The sequence below is a fragment of the Anas platyrhynchos genome, chromosome 9, assembly GCF_047663525.1.
Source record: "Anas platyrhynchos isolate ZD024472 breed Pekin duck chromosome 9, IASCAAS_PekinDuck_T2T, whole genome shotgun sequence".
NCBI lineage: Eukaryota > Metazoa > Chordata > Aves > Anseriformes > Anatidae > Anas > Anas platyrhynchos.
Window position 1 is genome coordinate 16807745 of NC_092595.1, and position 18684 is coordinate 16826428.

The window sequence follows — 18684 nt, forward strand, 5'->3', positions numbered from 1 at the left end:
CCCTGCCAACAGGCGGCGCCCCTGGCCCCGCAAAAGCGCCCCCGACGGCAAAGACAAAAGCCTACAGCACCCGGTATTCCCAGGAGGTCTCCCATCCAAGTACTAACCGGGCCCGACCCTGCTTATCCTCTGAGATTCGGTGTTGCCAGGGTTGTTTTTGTGTTGTTATATTTTTCTATTTTTCATAATATCTTCGATATATTGAAGATTTAAAATATTGAGTAGTGGGAATATTTTTTTTATATTGAATATTCCAAGATTTTATCTTCAATGTTGAATGATAATATTATTTATTAATGAACATTTTTGTATTGAATTTTGAAAATGGTGAATTCTGAAAAACAGTCAAAAATTTTCCAGAATGTTTTCAATACAATTTTTGACAATTTTTTCAAAATGTTTTTTTTCTTTTTTTTTTTTTTAATAGTTCAGTTGGAAGGTGTTATGGTAGTTTTTTAATGGTACTGTTTTTATTTGTTTTTTTTTTTTTTTTAGTTTATGTTTTTGTTTTTTTTTCTGAACTTCTTCGTGCTATCGTACAACATATGCATTACTTTCTTAATGTGCCAATCAGGTTCCGTGTTATTCGCTTAGTTTTACTCCTCACTCTGGTATACTCCTGTAGAGTAGTTCAAGCATGTGGAATAGCGTCAAATTTGTCCCTAACAGCACCCTCCATGTGGCTAGGTACGTGCAAAACCAGCAGCCATCAGAGCGCCTAGAGCCATGTGGTGCCTCCATCGTCCTGCAGCACTTCCCAGGTGTCCGCATTCCCCAGTGCTCGCAGGAGGTGCCCTCTGCCACCCTCGTGGCAGTGCCTGAGAGCCCATTACCTTTAGCAAGGCCTTTAGGCAAAGCAGTGGCGGTTTTGGTGTTCCCAGTGTGAACCATCCCCACGGTGTGTGCGCTGCGCGGAGCTGGGGTACCTGTGGAGGTGGCGGCGGTCGCTCCGAGAGGCCTCGGGGTGGCTTTTTGGGGCGGCCCGGCGGGTTGCCGCCTGCCCAGCGCCGTTCCGTGCCGCCCCCGAGGTGCGAAGCCGTGACGGCACAGGCGCTGTGAGCGCACACCGCGACGTGCGGAACGTCGGGGCGGGCAGCAGGGGCCGGGCTCAGGCTTCGCTGTGCCGGGGCTCAGTGTCCCGCCCCCGCTCGTGCCCCCGAGGGGGCTTTTCCCGCAGGGCCGCCCCGCCGAGCCCTTAAGGCTGCCCCGTCCCACAGCGCCCGGGGGCTGCCTCGGGGTCACCCGCTCGCCCCGAGGGGCCGCCCGCTTTCCCCCCTCGCAGGGGGCCAGGGCTGAGCTCGGTTTTGTCCCGGCTTAAATTTTATCCCGAGGGGGTCAGGTCGGCGAGGCGGCGTGTGCCGCTCCCCCCCCCCCCCACGAGTCCCCACGGCGCCTCCTCAGCGCCCGCCCCGGCTCCGCCTCCGCCCGTCCCGTCCCGCCCCGCTCCGGCGAGTGCGGGAATAAAGTTCGGGGCCGGCCCGGGCGGCAGCGGCGGGGCCATGGCCTCGGAGGAGCTGGCGCAGAAGCTGCAGCGGCGGCTGCAGCTGGAGGAGAGCGGGGCGGAGGGCGACGGGGGGGCAGCCCCGACCCCCGCCCCGGCCCCCAGCGGGGGCGAGGAGGAGCGGGGCTCGCTGACGGGCAGCGCGGGCGCGGAGCTGAGCGCCAAGCTGGCCCGGCGGCACGACATCAACGAGGGCGCGGCGCAGCCCCGGCTGGCCGCCGTCTTCAACCCCTACACCGAGTTCAAGGAGTTCAGCCGCCGCCAGATCAAGGACATGGAGCGCATGTTCCGCCTGTGAGTGCCGGGGGGAGGGGGTCGGGGGGGGTCTTGCTGGGGTTTTGGGGCTCTGCCAGCTGCCCTTCGCCTGCAGCCCCTTTTTTTATTATTATTATTTTTATTTTTTTTACATCTGTCCCAAGCCTGCATGCTCTTGGCGCCGTGTCTGCATTTCCGCACGTTTTTGCGGTTCTGATGGAAGGCGCTGCCGGGGGATCAGCAGCACCATCTGATGCACACATTGCCCCCGTGCTTTAGGTAGGGAGGAGGAGGCAGCAAGAGGGCTGCCGAGCTTGCTTCGGGCTGGGGGGCTGCTGTTGAGCTCCACGCTCAGCTTACAGCTCAGGGCCGTGTCTGGTTGCTCCTCCTGGGTTTGGGATGAAGGGTTCTTGTGGTGGACCCCTGTGCTGGGGCTTTCCAGAGAAACTCTGTATGGGACAGGGAGAGGCACAAGTCCAAGTCCTTGCATCAGGGGGTGGGTGCATGGGCTGCATGCTGTGCACTTTGTATGGCTGATCATTACTGGTGACAGTCACTAGCTCCCAGTTTCTCCAGCCCTCCCACCTGGCTCCCCTTTTGCTCTTGTCCCCTCCTGTGTACCTCTGCGTGGCCAGGAGGGCACAGCCTGCTGCAGCAGCCTTGCTTCACACCCCGGGGTGGCTGGTGGCTCTGCGTCCCCAGCGCTCGCAGTGATGCCTGATGTCTGCCCTCAGCAGCTGAGCTCCTGAATGTCCCCTGCAGCTCTGCTCTGCAGCGTTGTAGTTCCTTCCACAGTCCTGTTTGCCTGGCTTTGTGTACCCTACCACGTACCAAAATGAAGCTTGAGCATGGCTTCCTCTTTTTTCCCCCCTTCCTGGGGGCTGGGATGGAGTTCCCCTCTCAGCAGGAAGGTTTGTACTGAATTCAAGCCGGCAGTGCAGGGAGTTGTTTGTGTAAGCAGAAAGGCTTGCCCCTTATCAGCGCCGTGTTCCAACCCTTCTCTGTCCCCCAGCTGACTCCTGCAGTTGGGCTGTGCCTGGGTACTTTTGTTTGCTTGTGCTCAGGTTCCCCTTCAGGGCTACAAACTGCTGTGCTCCTGGGGCTGACGTCAGGGCAGGGGGTGAGCTGATGTCCGGTGTGAGGAGGCAGGACTCCCGCTATGTGGGCTGTCAGCATAAAGTCAGTGGCCAAGAGCCACTTCAGCTTACGGAGATGTCTGCGGCAGGGTTTGTAACTTGTTAGGTCCTCCTCCTGCCTGCACGCTGCCCTCAGCATCCTGGAGGCTGGAACCATTGCAAAGAGATGGAGCCTGCTTGAACACTTCCAGTTCCCTGCTCCGTGGGGTGTTGCTGGCCCCAGACAGGGCTGTTGCTGCGGGAGAAACAGCCGTGTGCTTTTGGCAAGGCGTTTCTGTGAGCGTGCCGGAGCTCTTTGTTGTGCAGGCTGCTTTGCATCGGCAGCTGGGCGCGGGGAGGGAGGTGTCCGGGCCAGATTTCTGCTCTGCTCGCTCCTGCGCCTCTTCTGATAACTGGTAAAAGGCGACCCTGCAGTATGGGGGGCCGAGATGTCGGACTATGAGGGCGGGAGGACAAAGTGTGCAGGCAGCCCGCTGTGGTGCATGCTGCCCAGAGGCTGAGAGTAGGAGCTAGGAGCAGGCAGTGGCACCGACTCCATAGGGGTAAAGGGAGGAATAGCATTGGTTGGGGAAATAAAAAGTGGAAGAACTGAATTGCAGCTGAATTTTTAGACAATGAGCTCATTAAATGCAGGCCTTGCAAGTGGGAAACCTAGGCTTTGCAGTTGAATGCTAATCAGCTGTTGAGTGCCGCTGGGAAACATTGCGTGCCCTGTGAGGATGGCCGCAGCTGAGTGCGGGCTGGGGGAACCCAGTGGGACAGGGTCGGGCTGCGTGCCACATGCGGCACTGGGCATCCTCCTGCGGACAGGAGCACAGAAACCCCCTCCTGGGGTTTGCTCTGTTCAAGGCAGCTGGAGTTGTGCTGCAGAGGATCTGGTCTCTGCTCCATCTGGTCCCAGAGACCTGTTTCAAGTCCTGGCCAACACCACGTGCTCCAGAAGGAGAGGAAATGTTCCCCTTAAGTCCTGCCAATCAGAGCTTGAGTTAATGTGATTAAGGCTTTTATTCTTTGTGTAGCTTATTGGTCCCGGCGGCTACAACCCAGGATCTTTTTTTACTAATGTTAGAAAACAAGCATTTGATGGCCAGGGATATCATCTCACTGCTGCAGGATGCCAGCAGTGAGACTTCCCTTCTGTGGGTCTGGGAGCCCCCACACGAGGGGCTTGCTTGGGCTCATTTCACCTCCCCCTGTTCCAGCCTCGTGTCCCCATGCTGAGCTGTGCTGGTGCCTGCAGTGGGTGCTGGGGCTGTGCTGCCCCATGGGCCACAGCTGCCAAGCCCAGAGGGGTCACAGATGGCCCCAGGTGCTCTTGGGGTGGGCTTTTTTTGGCAGAGGGACCAGGAAGTCTGCAGCTCAGGCTAATTATAACGTGACCTAATTAGCTGCCTGTTCTGACAACGCATGGGGATGGAGGTAACCACGATAACCTCCCTTCCCAAAGCCTTGCCAGCAGACCCCGAGTAGCTCTGGGGTCTTGCAGCTCACCTTGCTGCCATCTCTCCCAGGCCAAGGCAGCTCGGGGACAGCTGCGTGATCAGGGTGCGTGTGACAGCCGGGCCGTGCTGGGTCTGAGCGACCTTTGAGGGACGTGGCGGGGGAGGACAGCAGCCGCCAGATTAGTCCGCAGGGTGGGAGGAAGCGCTTGAATTCCAGCACTGCTGTCACTTCTGCATTCAGGGAATTCAGTGTGTCACCCACTCGTTTTGCGACTGTGCCTCCTCCTGCCTTGTCCAGCAGAGAGGCTGCGGACTCCCCTCACCCTCCTGACACTGCCGTGCTCCCGCTGTGACCGGCTGTCACCGACTGTCACCAGCTGTGTCTGGGACCCCTGTGGTCAGGGAGGTAATCCCAACGAGGAATTGACCACCCTGCATGCCTAGCACCTGGCCTGGGCCCTGTGAGGGTCTTGCCAAATGCCTCAGAGGAAATCCTGGTGTAGGAGGCTTTCGTTTTGCCCCCACGTCACTTCAAGAGCTGGAGCTGTGTGTGGCTGAGGAGCTGGAAACCCTCGCTGGTGGTGTGGGGCTGCTCCTGCCCCTGGTATGGAGGAGTTGTTTTCAAAGCTCTTGGTGTGTAAGGTGATATGCAATGCTTGGTGGAAATAAAGTACTACTTAGAAAGGATTTTGAAATATTTAAGAAGAGCATATTACTGCTTCTGCACCATTACTCTGTTTCAGAGCCTGTTAGGCCATTGCAACACGCAGGAGTTGTAGATCAAAGTACAGTTGCTCAGGTACAGTGAGCATACACAGGGAGGGCAGGCTTTCTCAAGAAGCATGAATGTTTAGAAATTGCTCTTTGATCTTCCAGGATTTCGAATTTCTTTCAACTATCCTTTAAGTTGTTTTTAATTCAGGCAGGTGGGGAGGCGACTGCCAAGTCAGTGCTGGTAATGCAGTCCTCAGCTTTTCCTTCTCCTCCCTTCCCAATCCTTCCTTCTGTGGTGCAACCCTCTGGCCATGCTGTACAGCACCATTGCAGTGATTGTACTAGGGCAATAACTGTGTCTAACATTTCTTGCTCTTCAGCAAGTTTGTCCAGCAAGTACTCCCTCTCTCTCCTTTCCCCCTCATTTCTGCTGCTGCTTTCCTCCCCCAGTGCCCCAGCAGCCGGGTGGAAGGGAGCCAGCCTGGGAATCCACCCGCATCCTCGTTGCAGCAGATTTTGGCAGCAGCCCTGTGTGTCTCGTCTGCTGCCAGGTCTGTGGCTGCGGCTGTGCTGCGAAGCCTCGCTGTGCTGGCTGCGGGGCTCATCGCTGCGTGCGCTGTTCTGGCTGTCCCGAGGGGCCTGGCTGTGCTGTGGCAGGAGGGGACACACAGTGGCCCGGCACTGATGAGCTGCTAGTGGCCTCCCTGCCTCCTGCATGCCAGAGATCTGAGACGTCTTTGCCCGTCAGCACAAGAGCCCCTCCGTAATGCTTTCGCGTCACCAGGGAGAGGCTTGGCTGGCGGCCCAGGGAGCTTTGAGTCCAAAGGGAGCAAAGCTCCAGTGTCACAGCAGGACAGCGGGTGCTGGGCACCAGGAGGCTGCTGTGGCACCTGGGTATACGAGTGGGGCACAGCCCTGCTATGCCCCTCCGGGAGTATGGGATGGGGTGGCTCCTGGGGTGCATTTAGGCACCAAACCTGCTGTGGTGTCCTCTTCCAGCTCTGCTTGTACTTGTGCTACCCTTTAGGGGTGTCCATCACCCCCTAGGGCTGCTGTGAGGCAGTGAAACAGGTGAGAGCCCCATCAGGGCCTGGGGAGCTCCTGGAAGACAGATGGGTGGGTTTGGGGCAGGGCTGAGGGGTGCCAGGACCAATGCTGCCGTGCTACTAACTGTGCTGTGCCTGCTGTGCTGAGAGCCTGCGCCCGTGGGGGTGTGGCGGGGAATGAATTACGCCGTCTCTCATGCCCTATAAATACGCCTCTCCCTAAATAGTCTGGCTGTGCTGCTCTGTGACAGTCGTGTGGCTGTGCCGAGGTCCTAAAATACTCGGGCTGCTTTTGGAGGCGAGTGGGGGCAGGGAGGAAATGCAGCAGTGAGCAGGGTGCTGCGCGGCCCCATGGCTTGCACTGGGCATCTGGGAGCTGTAGTGTCACCCCTGTTGTGGGTGACTGGTAGCACTGTTTTGGGGTGGATGGATGCCACCTGAGCCCCTGTCCCTGGCTGGTCCCACGCAGTGTCCCGCTTGGAGAAGCGCTGCCTGTGCACTGAGCACCTATTGTGTGGCTGGCACTGTGTGCTGCTTGGCTGCCCCATTCCTCACAATCCTGGCTTTGTGCTGCCTCTCTGCAGGGCCGGTGGAGCCCTGAAGCTCTGCCCAGCAGCATGGCTGGTTAACCCTTTGGGGCAGTGTTTGCCTCTCAGGCTCCATGCCGGGATGGGGACAGGCACTGGAGCCTGGTGTTCGTGCAGGCAGTGCCTGTAGCACAAGGGCAAGGTGAGTACGGTAGGAATGGGCTGAGTGTCTTCCTCCTCCTGACTTCTTCTCCATTGCTCATCCACTCTGAGAGTGGTGAGGCAGTGTCCTGACTGCAGATAAGCAGCCCTTTTTCAAGGACTCCTTGTAGCCTGCTTCCACAGACAGCCAAAGAGCAACATTAGCTTGTTAGGGTCAAAAACAACAACAAAAAATAAAATAAAAAATCCCCGGTGTCCCCCTGCCATGATATGTTTTGCTGCTTTATCTGATCAAAGGCACTGCCTCTCCAGCTGCCTCACTCCAAAGGAACAGCTCCACACCATTACTCCCAAATTCACAGGAAAAGCAATTTCCCAATTAGATATGGGAGAGATTGCACTTAATGTGCTTCTGTGATGCCTTGAAAGTGCAGTTCTGAGTTGGGTTTGATAATGCTGCTAACATGTGCCTTAATTAAACAATGCCTTCCTACAGTGTACCTACCTGCTGTCTTTCCTTCCCTGACCTGTCAGCTCTGTGACCTGGTTTCTCTCTTAGTTTTCCAGAAAGCTGTCCAGTTTGGTGGTCTTGCACTTGCTGGATGCAGACGTGCTGGCAGGTTGGTAGCAGGTTCTGCAAGCCAGCCTGGTTGCGATGTCCCTGCCACTTGGGGTCTCATGGGCCTGAAACATTGGTCCTCTTGGAACTGAAGAGACGGGATAAAAGCTGGTTTTGGAAGCGGTGGGGCTGTCTGACAAGCAGCAGAGCATCCCTGGTTTGGGGGAGCAGCACCTGGTGCTGTGGCAGGGGCAATGCTCTGGGCCGCAGCCCTGCCTCATGCCGCCCACGCCTTCCAGTGGCTCAGTGCCAGCGGCTTTGTTCACGCCTTCCTCTGCCACAGCTTCCTCTGCGGCTGCAAGGCTTCTCGGCTGGAAAGGGCTTTCTTCCAGGGTAACCACAATTGTGCAGGTCTTGGGCTGGGATGGCTACAGCTGTCGTTTTCTTTGGAAGAGAGCTAACAGTGAATGAATGAAGGGTGGAAGGGTTTCACCAGCTCCCGCCAGGGGGGAGAGCTTCAGCACTGTGCCTAGGATTTGTTCCCCAACAAGCTGAAAGGATTTAACTCCATCGGGATTGAGATGGTGGTGGGGAGGGAGGCCAGGAGCAACAGCAGGCATGGCTCCAGGGCTGAGCCCAGCTGGGCAGACCCTGCCCCGTCCCCCTGTGTAAGCCCTGTCTGTGTTAGGCCCCGATGGCCAGCACTTCTCCTGGCTTGCTTTCTGCTCTGGGAACATGTCTTGAAACAGGCTGTGGTGGGGCCTTTCACTCCCTGTGAATGTGGTATGAGGGAGGGCCACAGGGCTGTCTGATAGCAGAGTGCTCATCCTTGAGGCTTTGGACTTTGAAACCCAGTCATGACCCTCACGGATATGAACTGCTGGATATCCTGAACGCTCTGGAGGAATGGGTGCTCAGTCGCAGGGCACTGCCTCCCTGTCTATGCTGTCTCCTCCTTCAAGGAGTCCTCACAGTCCTTTGCACTCTTCTGGGAGCATGGGCCAGCTCCAGCCTTGCTCCTAGAGCTGTCCTGAGATGGGTGTGGATTTCTTATCTCACCAGTGGCTGTGTTTTAGCCCTCGGGCACTAGCCAGGATTCCCTTATTGCTATGTTCAGTGCTTCCCTGGCCTGCCTTTCTGCTCAGCCTCGGGGCACAGAACAAGCAGCTGCCCTGAAGCAGAGCACTTGTGCAGTACAAAAGCATTTCAGAGAGGAGAGAGCTTCACAGCCAGACGGGTGTGTTCTGCTTATAAAGAAAGATGTGCTTTTGCTGCTGGGAGGTTGTGACTGGTCTGTGCTCCCTGTTTCTTCTCTGAATGAGCCTGAGACCTGGCAGCAGCTGGCATGTCTCTTCCCCACCATGCTGCTGCGTGGTGTAAGCTGTGTGCAAGTGACCTTCGTGCTGGACATGCAAGTGGGTGTGATGGAAATCCCACTGAGACAAGCTGAGTTCCTCTGTGTTCTTTCTGTGTGGGGCCATTTGGCCCAAGCTCCCCTGAGTACTTCCCTCTCTGAAGAGACAGCTTTGAAGGCTGTCAGCCACTTCCCTGAACTTAATATATCTGTGTTGTACAGCTTCTCCTCTCCCCTGAGCTTTGAACCACCATGTCACTTTTTCCATTTGCACAGTTCCTCTTCTGGGAAGATCATTCCTGGAGGGGGGAATGATGAGGGCTGACCCTCTCCCCTTTGTGTACCCCACAGGTACGACTCAGGACGGGACGGGTACATCGATCTGATGGAGCTGAAACTGATGATGGAAAAGCTGGGAGCCCCTCAGACCCACCTGGGGCTGAAGAACATGATCAAGGAGGTGGATGAAGACTTCGATGGGAAGCTCAGCTTCCGTGAGGTAAGGGTGGCCATGGGCACAGCTGGGAATATGGTTGTGGGGCAGAGAGAGGAGGCATCTGGGCCCCATTCTCTGGCTGTAGGTAGCCCCATCCCCTCTGTGTGCCTCCAGCTGTGGGGTACAGCGGAGAAGCAGGTGAGCTTCCCCACACCGTGGACAGCTTCAGCTGGAGCACTGTCAGCATCCATTTCCATGTGGCAACAATGGTACCAGGTGCTGAAGAGCTCCTACCTCCCTACTTGCTTGGAGAGCACATATGAGTCCTGCTGCAGCCACCCAGGAGTGCTGACAGCTCCCTGCTGTAGCTGGGGGTGGCACAGATTTGGCACATCCCTGCAGTCACAAGGAGCCTTTGCTGGGTTTCTGCAGTACAGCGGCTCAGGCCTTATTTCAAGTGCAGGGGAAGGACTCTGCTCAGAGCAGCCAGTTTTATGGAGTGCAGAAGGCTTCTCCTTCCAGTTTATGTTGGGCCCCTCTACATCACACAGTGACCTGCCACAGCAAGCTCTGTGTCCCTGCAGCAAGGAATAAACTAGGTGATGCTGTGGTTCAGTACTTTGTGTTGGCTCAGCAGGGACAGGCAGCAAGCAGGTCGTTCTGTCTGTCACCACTGTGCTCTGAGACAGCTAGGGTATCAGTCGTGCTGAGGCAGCTGAGAGCACTGTGGGCAGGACAGGAGCATCTGCTGGGTGAAGGAAGAGAGGACACTTCAGTGACCTGCATGTGGACAAGGGTACCCAGCCCTCTTTTCAGCAGTTATCACAGCGTCCTCTTGCATCATCTTCTGCTAGGCTTTGATTGCTGCCTGAATCAATACTGTGCGTAACCCTGTGGCTTTCTAAATTAACCAACAGTTCCTCAGGCAGCATGAGAGCCTGGACTGCTTGTATCCTGTGGCAGCTGTGGGCTGTGTGGTTATCCTGCTTCTTCCCCCTCCAGGAGGTGCTGGATATGTGCCTTGACCAGCTAGGCTTCCCTGTTTGTGAAGGGGCCGTGCTCTTGCTGTGCCTCTTCTAGAATGAGAATTTGGTTGTGAGGATGTGGCTTCATGTGTCCTGTACTTTATTTGGAATATTGGGGGGGGGAAGGAGGTTGCCTGTCCACTCTGTTAAGCATTGAAGTGAGCTGTGTGAAACACTTCTGTACACTCCTGTTCCTTGTACACCTTTGCTTTGTCCCCTCTCATGCACTGTGCTTCCAGTACTGCTTGGAGGAATGCTTCCAACCAGAGTGAAAGCCTCTCAGCCTGCACCTGCAAAGCTCAAAGCTGGCAGCTCCTCTACACAGTGGAGGGTATGTGCACAGGCAGAGGTGAACTGGAGGTAGCAAAGAATCCAGCGGAGCAGGAAGAGCACCATGTCCTTGGCCCCAGGTCAGACTGGGGCAAGATAAGCACTGGAGGCAGCGCAGACACGCAGCTGTGGTTGCCAAATCTCTGCATGTGCTGGAGGAGCCCTCATTGCCTTGCTGCGTGCTGCCTGAGCTCGCTGTCAGACTGGGAAAAGAGTTGGGAACAGCTTCTGGGCTTTGCAAACAGTACTGCAGACACACTCTCCCACAAAAGCAAATTGCCTTTATCCCCCAGGGTGCTGGGAGATGCCTTGGTGTCCTGGTTCTGTCGGTGCAGCACGAGTGGCAGTGTGGCTCCTCTTCTGTTGCCACCTGTTTGGAGCACGGCCGCTCTCATGGACTGCCTGCTGCCAGCCCTTGGCACATGGCAGGAGGCAGCTGGTGCTGCTGCAGCTTCTCACCAGATGTGAAAAGATGGTTGAGCAAATGCGAGCTTGAGTGGTACACAGATCAGAACAAGGGAGTATTGCTGGCAGAGCTCTGGGGACAAATTACATAGCAGCTTTGGCAGGTGCTCACGGCTTCATGTGGGAGGGAGGAGCAGGATGCTTCTTGCCTTGTTGCAGGTGTGCTGGGCAGAGGACCCGCAGGGAGGCAGGTTTCCTGGTGGGTGAGGAGGCCTGAACCAGCCTGTGGCCCTGCCCTGTTCCTCTTGCTGCTGGTACTGACCAGGAAGCACATGAGGAGTGATCAAGCTGACTCAGACCACTCTGATAACCCGAGGAGAAACCCTGGTTTAAATGCATGTCCGAACTTAGCGGTGTGCAACTCAGGTTCCTGTCTCTCTCTCCAGAGAATGTGCTGACAAACCTGCCTGAGGATGTGCTGCTCGAGGTCTGTCTGGAGAATTGCGAAGGACCTCTTCCACTTGCAACAGGTCACCTTTTGTTGCTGGTTTGAGCAGTGCCCTGCCTTCCCACCCTGTGTGAGCAGAAAGGCAGGCCTGTGTTGCTCTGACTTGCTGCTGACAAACTGCTGGCCCTGTTAGGAATGCTGCCTGTACCATTGACCTTTAAGAGTCCACAAATCCATCAATAATTAACTGCACAAGACTCCCTCTGTGACTGGAGCAAAGCAGTTTAGGCTTAAAAAACATCAGGTACAGCTGGGGGAAAAAATATCTCAATGTTTGGTTTTATCATTACCACAGGAAACCAGAGATAATTGGTATAATAGTAATGCCTAATCCCCGCTGCTATCTACAGCCTACGAAAATCCACCCACTGCCCTCACACCTCCACTGGTGTAAGTGCAGGCCCACGTCATGTGTTTGCTAGCAGGGTTTGTGCAAACCACAGACTTGGGTGGCACAGCTTTTTCTGGTAAGCTGTTGCAAGGCTTCTGCTGTCAGTCAGACCAATGCCTGCCCTCATGTCCTGGAGGTAACCACAGTGTTTAGTGGGGTGCATGCCTGCAGCATTGCTCTGAGACCTGGCACTGGTTAGGTCTCTGCTAGTGAGTGATGTGAGGGTGGATATATCTTTTAACTCTGACAATGTTTATGGGGTACAAAGAGTGTCCTGCTGTCTATGTTCCACGAGAGCAGGATTTTCATCAGTAACAGCATTATTCACTTTAGCTTCTGTTGACATTTCTGAGGCTTAGTTAGCTATGTGTGGTAGGGCCTGGGCCTAGCAAGGGGATGAGATGAGTTAGGAATGGAAATTCATTGGGTAACTTAATGTAAATTCCTGCTGCTGCTCTCTAGTGAGAGGATTGATGCCTCATTAGCAAATCACCAGTGGGCTGCGGGTGGTATGTTGACATGAGGAAGGATTGATCCTGAGCTCCTCTGGAAGCCAGTATGATGCTCTGTAGTCTGCCTCACTAGGTCCTCAGGGCCGGAGCTATGCTGTCTCCACCCCTGTGATGGCTTGGTCCCTGCTTTCCTTTTAGCTCAGCCTGCTTTTCCCGGCTGCAGCAGCCCGTGTTCCACTGGAGGATTGCTGCCCCATCCCCTAGTTTCAGGATGATTCATGCGCACTTGTGACTGGGTGTTTCCAGTCCCTCCCTGTGCGACAGCTGTACCAGACCTCAGGACTGTGCTGCTTCCACTGCCCTTTTCCAATGCCAGGAAGTGGGACTTACAAGGGTGGAGCAGAAACTGCAAGGAGGAACCATGACTAACAGCAGCGTGTGCAGCCTGGCGGCTGGCCCTCTGTGTCCCTGCGCTCTGTGGTGCGGGCAAGTGAGAGGAACTAGCCTGAACCTAGCGGATCCGAGCACAGAGAGGGTGTCTTGGGGAAGATTCGGTTTCTTTCTGAGATGCTCTGCCTGTTCAGCAGAGCATCATTTAATTCGTTACATGTGTTTGGAGGGGGATAACTTCCCTCCCCAAGCACAGCCTGCTTTCTGGCGGCTCTGTGCTGAGCATGCAGGGGCCGTGAGGCCGCTGCATGAAGCAAGGCCTGGTAACACTGCCTCTGTGAGAGGGCAGCCAGCGTTGCCGTCATCTCCACACCCTTCCCCATGGGAATCTTCCCAAACTCTTGCATCTCCACTGGTTTCTGCGAGCAACTTGAAACGGTACTGTGGGGCTGTCTCGGTGCAGATGCTGGGACTCTGCTGCCCTCCTCTGGGATAACACAGGCTGTCTGGAGGAGAGAACTAAGTCATAAAGTGCCAAGGATGTCAGATGTGCCTGTGCAGATAGATTTCACAGTAATCCTATGTGGTGTTCTCAGCTCTGCCCTGGACTGAAGTGCCGCAGTGGTGCGTCGCTGCTTGTGCTGCTTTGTTCTTGGGTGACTTGTCCCTGTCTCTGTTCCTTCCGTGCTTCAGCACTGAGACACCTCCTGGGATGCCCGAGAATAGCAGGGAGTTACAGGAGTGTGGTTGTGAGCTGGAAGATGATGCAGAGGTATTTGTCTTCAAGCAGGTTGGTCTTGTCCCTCCTGTTTAAAAAAAAAAAAAAAGTGCTTTCCTGAGAGATGATAGATTTTTTTGTTTTCTTTTGCAATTTGGTTGCCAATTTGCACTCTGCTATAGTGACACTGTGTTTGCCAAACATCTGTAGTCCAGTGCAGGACAATGGTCTCAAAGCAAGTTGTTCTATAGACACTGGTCATCTCTGACTATCACAAGGGCATGCCCCCGACCTGACCCCTGATGGATACGTCTGAGAAGCTCTCCTGTGTGTTACTTAATGGGCACAACAGAAATACACTGCCATTGCTCATTATAGCTAAACCAGTCTGGGTTCCCTGGAACAGGCTAAGGCATAACTCCAAGGACTGATTTAAGTGGCTTTTCCTGTGTACTCAGCAAGGACCAGTTGAAGTGACCGTGTTCTGTTGTTGTTCATGCATTTGACCTTAATTTGGTTTTCCCCTCCCGTACTGTACAGACAATTAGGCTTAGAAAGGACTGAAGGCAAGATTCTTGGCAGCTGAGCAGTCTCCAGATTACTTTCAAGTGCACACCTTTGAGCTGATGTCCTCCCTAACAAAGTTGTGCTGGCACCTCTGTCCAAGGAGGCTGGGGTTTGGGTGTGAGACAGGCCAGTCTTTGCCCTGCTTTCATTCCTGTGGGATGTGATCTGAGACCCCAAAACAGTGGGGAAACTGCTAGGGGGACTGTGATACAGCATTAGGGTGTGGGGACATAGAATGCTGGATCAGGGCCCACCATATGGTTGTACCGGGCAGGTGGAGATGGCCTCCTTCCTCCTGCCCTGTAGCGGTCTAGGAGCTGTGATTCATCATGGCTTTGCTCCACAGAAAACCCTCTTTTCCTTAAATAAATAAATAAACAACAATAAATAATAATAAAAAATATTACTCTTGTTAGTCCAATAGGGCTGTGTAGTAGAGCCAGGGCACTGAAGCACAAGTTGCATGGTGCTATTTGGTTTATATAGAACTGGTTTCCTTTGTTCTGAAATGTAAATTCCTACCTCCCAGATGAATGTCTGCTCTGCTTGTACTTTTAAGTTCTCACCTCAGCAAAGAACTTGAATGTTTCTTCTCTGTCTTGCTAGTTCCTGCTGATATTCCATAAAGCTGCAGCTGGGGAACTTGAAGAGGACAGCGGCCTGTTGACTCTTGCAAAGCTCTCAGAGATAGATGTCTCCATTGAGGGAGTCAAAGGAGCCAAGAACTTCTTTGAAGCCAAGGTATGGTGTGGCAAAGAGGAACATGAAACAACTCTGCATGCAGGCACTAATTGTTTTAATTGTCACAGAGACACTGACCCTACTTGCTTTTCAGTAGAAGATAGTTTTCTACCTATCTAAAAGGAAGTATTTCATCTGCCCCTAACCGTAGCCATTGTTTTTCCCTTCAAACTTTGCTATAATCTAGCTAGGGCATTCCTTTGTGAATCAGTCAACACTGAAATGGCTTCATACACTGTCTCTGCTGTGGGTCCTGCCCTGATAGAGCTGACTGGCTGACTTGCATCCCTGTGGCTGGGAGCTGTACGTGACTAGCTGGCTGACCGCTTTTAAAGACAAAAGCGTCCTGGAAGCTCATGTGGAGGACTTGACTTTCTCATTTTGCAAAACTTGCCTTGACCACAGCACTCAGAGTTTAGCAGTGAATGGAGTATTTTGGAGTATGGAATTTCAGACGTCTCTCTTGAGCAGCTCTTTGTAACCTTTGGAATCAAAATTATTCCACAGGGTCCTGGAGCTGGCAAAAAGAGCTTTATACAATTCGAATCTGACAAAGCACCCTTTTTGAATGTTCTTTTGGAAAGAGAATAATCCTGCTTGTTTACATAAGAAGTTTTGTCCTCAGAGTATAGCACAGCTATTGCACAGCAGATGTACTGAGATGAAAGCTGGAAAAATAGCCAGAAAAAGAAAAAACATCTCTTTGATCTGCAGACTATCTGTGGTAGTCTGATGTTCTCAGATTTGGCTTTGATTCGGAACTGTTTTCTGAAGTAGTTTCTACCACTGTATACTTGCAACTTATGCTATGCTGCCTGCTTACAGAAATAATGCATTTGACCTAGCACTGATGGCATTGTTTTGGTTACTTGCTAGTGACTTATTAGTAATTGACCTTTCTTTTACTGATGTCAAAGTGAACTAACAGGTACTGGGTGTAAATACCCAAGCATTGCAGTGTAATTAATACTTGACCCATCCTGACAGCTTCCCAGCAAGCAATGAGAGGTGCAGCAAACAGTTCTGCATTGCTCACTCAAGAGTAATTCAGACTCTGCTTTGGATGCAAGGCTTGATGAGCTTTTATTTTTTCTCTTATAAAGGTTCAAGCCCTTTCTTCAGCAAGTAAGTTTGAAGCAGAGATAAGAGCTGAACAGGATGAACGAAAGCGGGAAGAGGAGGAAAGGAAGCACCGCCGAGCAGCATTCAGGGAGTTAAAGTCTGCATTCACCCAGTAACCAACCAGCCAATATGCACTCCAAGATTGCACATAACTTGGTACGTTTCCCAGATCAGAGCTCTACCTGGAGAGAACTGCCTGGATCCTGTCTAAAATTTGTTACAGCTTTGCTAGTCTTCCTTTCTTGAAGATTCTCCTGAGCTCCTAAGGATGCAATTCTTGCAGTTACTGTGCATTCATAACGATGTGAATCATAAGACTTGTGTATGTGCTGTTTCCTCTGAACCATCAGGAGCGCATCACCCTGAAGTAGAAACAGCAGGTAGCAAATCAGGGTGAGTGCTGAGAAGTGTTGTTTGCCACTTCATTCTTTCCTTCTTTTCTATACATAACTTTTCTCTTAACTTCTTAATTCATTCCTTGCTTACAGACAAATGAGGTCTTGTGTAAAGCAGGGTGTACAAAGTACAGATTGACTTCCTGTATGTTTGTACTGCTGTCGGGTGTTGTCACACATCCCTGACTTCATCCCTCTTCTTCCTCAAAGCCCTCTGCCCCAGACACTGTGAAAACACTGTGAAGAGAGAAAGATAATTACTAGGGTTATGGATCAAATTATTTCCTGTAGATTTTTCTGCTGTCCAGCATGTTGGAGAGTCTTCCAGTTTTCCTTCTCTGAAGTGCCATACTAACAAATTTTTCAATAAGATGCAAGGTTTCTGAAAACTTTGAAGAGAGGAAGCTGGCTCTCTTAAACAAGGAATAGAAAACTGAGTTGCCTAATCATGTATCTTCTTTCACATTCCATCGTGTTTAGTGTACTGTATGGTTTTACTGTATTTTCCAACCTTCCAATCTGTTTTTAAGGGGCTTTGCCAGATGGATGACAAAATTGAATGGAATGCTGGGTTTTTCTATTTGGAGATGTGCTCATCTTGAATCATAAAGGTGGCATTGTTTGATTTCATTAGAGCCACGACAGATAAAACCAGCCCAGCATACTGAGCAATCCTTTCTCAAGAAGGGAAAACCAGAGAGGTTAGCATGTTTAGTTGAATTGAATTCAGAGGGCTTGCACTGTATTTAGCCATTTTCTTTCACAAACACAGGAAACTTGTCCACAAATGTTAAAATGTCTGATGTTTGTCTGGATATACACTGTAGGTCATGACAGAGGGAAGCAATGTTCCCTTGGGGAGACCTCTCCAAACATGAACTTGCTCAAATTCTGCCTCTGCTGTTGCCCCAGTTTGTGCTTTTTTTATTTTCCAGATCAAAACTCACTAGTCATCTTTTCACTTGTCTGTTTTGCTTCTTAAACTGTGAGCACTAAACTGTGAGCATGGAATAATGAATAGAAAAACCTCTACTCTTTAATATCAGGTGAAAGAATTGCTAAACAATTAAACTGTGTATATATCTTCACAGATTATATTTTATAAAATCACGCTTTTTTAGCTAAATATTTATAATTAAATGTTTTTATACTTTACAACAAAGCAGATAATTTCATCTTCAATTATTTCTCCTGTTGCTGAAATGTACAAATAAAGCATTGTTATCTCCAGTCTTGTCTGTGGCTTATTTTAGATCTCCTGACTGCACTGTTAAGTGCACAAACTACCCCAGTGGCCCCCACTCCTGACCGTGCCAGTGTTTGAGCCCAAGAGCTTGGCATCCTGACTTGGATGAGCAAGGAAGAGTGCAACTTTCCCCTTCTACAGAGCAGTTCTGGTTGAAAAAGTCCAATGTTTGCAACTTACAAAGAGGCATGACCATGTAAATATTTGAAATGCTGTCCACTGCTAAGTGTTGACAGCTGAACACTGTCAGCCTTCCCTTTTCTTAAAATAGCCACTGTATCTCAGCCCTGGTACTGCCCCAGCTGGGAGCTGGGCAGGTTGCTTCAGCTACATATGGCTTTGTATTTCTTCCTTCCCTTTTTATAGGAGGGGGGAAAAAGATGCATGGAAGTCTGAATGTGTGTCCAAGCATTTGGGTTCTGCTGTTGCTGATCTGCTTAGTTTTGCTGCCAGGGCCAGCATGGAGGGCTCGAGAGCAGGCTTAACTGTGCATCAGTGCAAGCATAATCCAGTGATGAAAGGGAAAATGTAAATACAGGCCTTCAGTATGGCTCTGTGTGTTGTAGGTAGTTGACGGATTTGTTGTGTGTCTGAGCCCTTGGGTCTCTGAGGTGAAATAAAACCTGGATGAGGGCTCCTTAGTCTTCATTTTTGTGGGAAAATGGCAATGCTACAGCTCTCAATTTTATTTTTTATTTTTTCTCTTTCCATGCAGTAAAGTAAGCACTGCTGCCATTTGCTGATTTGCACATGCATTTGTGTGAGGAGCCTGGGGCAGCAGCAGGGGAGAGTGGAAAGAAAACTTCTAATGTTTGTTTTTTAATAACTTTGATTCAATTCCAGCTGACAAGTTTAAATGAGGAAATCCACAGTGTCTGACCTGGGCATAGCTCAGGCTGCAGAGCCTGGGTGAGTGGGTTCTTGCTTTTAGCTGTGCATTTGTAGCAGGACAAGGTGGCTGCGTGGGTCAATAGGAACAGGGAGAACTTGTAAATGTGGGAAAATAACTGCTGCAGCTGCCCTCCTAAAAGAGTATCAGTCAGCTGTGGAACTTATCTGTCTGTGATCAAGATTTTGCTCCTTAGTCCTTTTCCAAAAGGATGCCAGTCTCCTGGGTTAATTGGATTTTGTCCCAGCCCATCTTTCTTCTATGAGGATCACCTTCTCTGGCGTTTAGAGGACAAGAGTGTCAAGTTTTATAATGTTCAGTTTTCTGCCAGAGTAGCTTTGTTCAACTCAAACAGGTGCTGCTAGCTGATGCC

At 52.0% G+C, this 18684-nt stretch overlaps 1 protein-coding gene across 2 annotated transcripts; it reads left to right on the forward strand.

Annotated features, from left to right (window-relative positions):
* Positions 1 to 1435: 1435 nt before the first annotated feature.
* On the forward strand, positions 1436 to 17406 carry EFHD1 (EF-hand domain family member D1). Of its 2 annotated transcripts, none has more exons than XM_027464297.3 (4): positions 1436 to 1795; positions 9048 to 9195; positions 14525 to 14659; positions 15763 to 17406. In XM_027464297.3, exons 1-4 carry the CDS (start codon positions 1500 to 1502, stop codon positions 15895 to 15897), a joined length of 714 nt encoding a protein of 237 aa, XP_027320098.2. In that variant the 5' UTR covers positions 1436 to 1499; the 3' UTR covers positions 15898 to 17406. The 2 variants fall into 2 exon arrangements, with proteins under 2 accessions (XP_027320098.2, XP_071898467.1); XM_072042366.1 differs by lacking the exon at positions 1436 to 1795 and adding an exon at positions 2968 to 3287.
* The last annotated feature ends 1278 nt before the right edge of the window (positions 17407 to 18684 follow it).

Coding starts and splice junctions, on each gene's coding strand:
- EFHD1 (XM_027464297.3), top strand. CDS start 1,500: ATGGCCTCGGAGGAGCTGGCGCAGAAGCTGCAGCGGCGGCTGCAGCTG. Junction 1,796..9,047: donor ATGGAGCGCATGTTCCGCCT/GTGAGTGCCGGG, acceptor TGTACCCCACAG/GTACGACTCAGGACGGGACG. Junction 9,196..14,524: donor GGAAGCTCAGCTTCCGTGAG/GTAAGGGTGGCC, acceptor CTGTCTTGCTAG/TTCCTGCTGATATTCCATAA.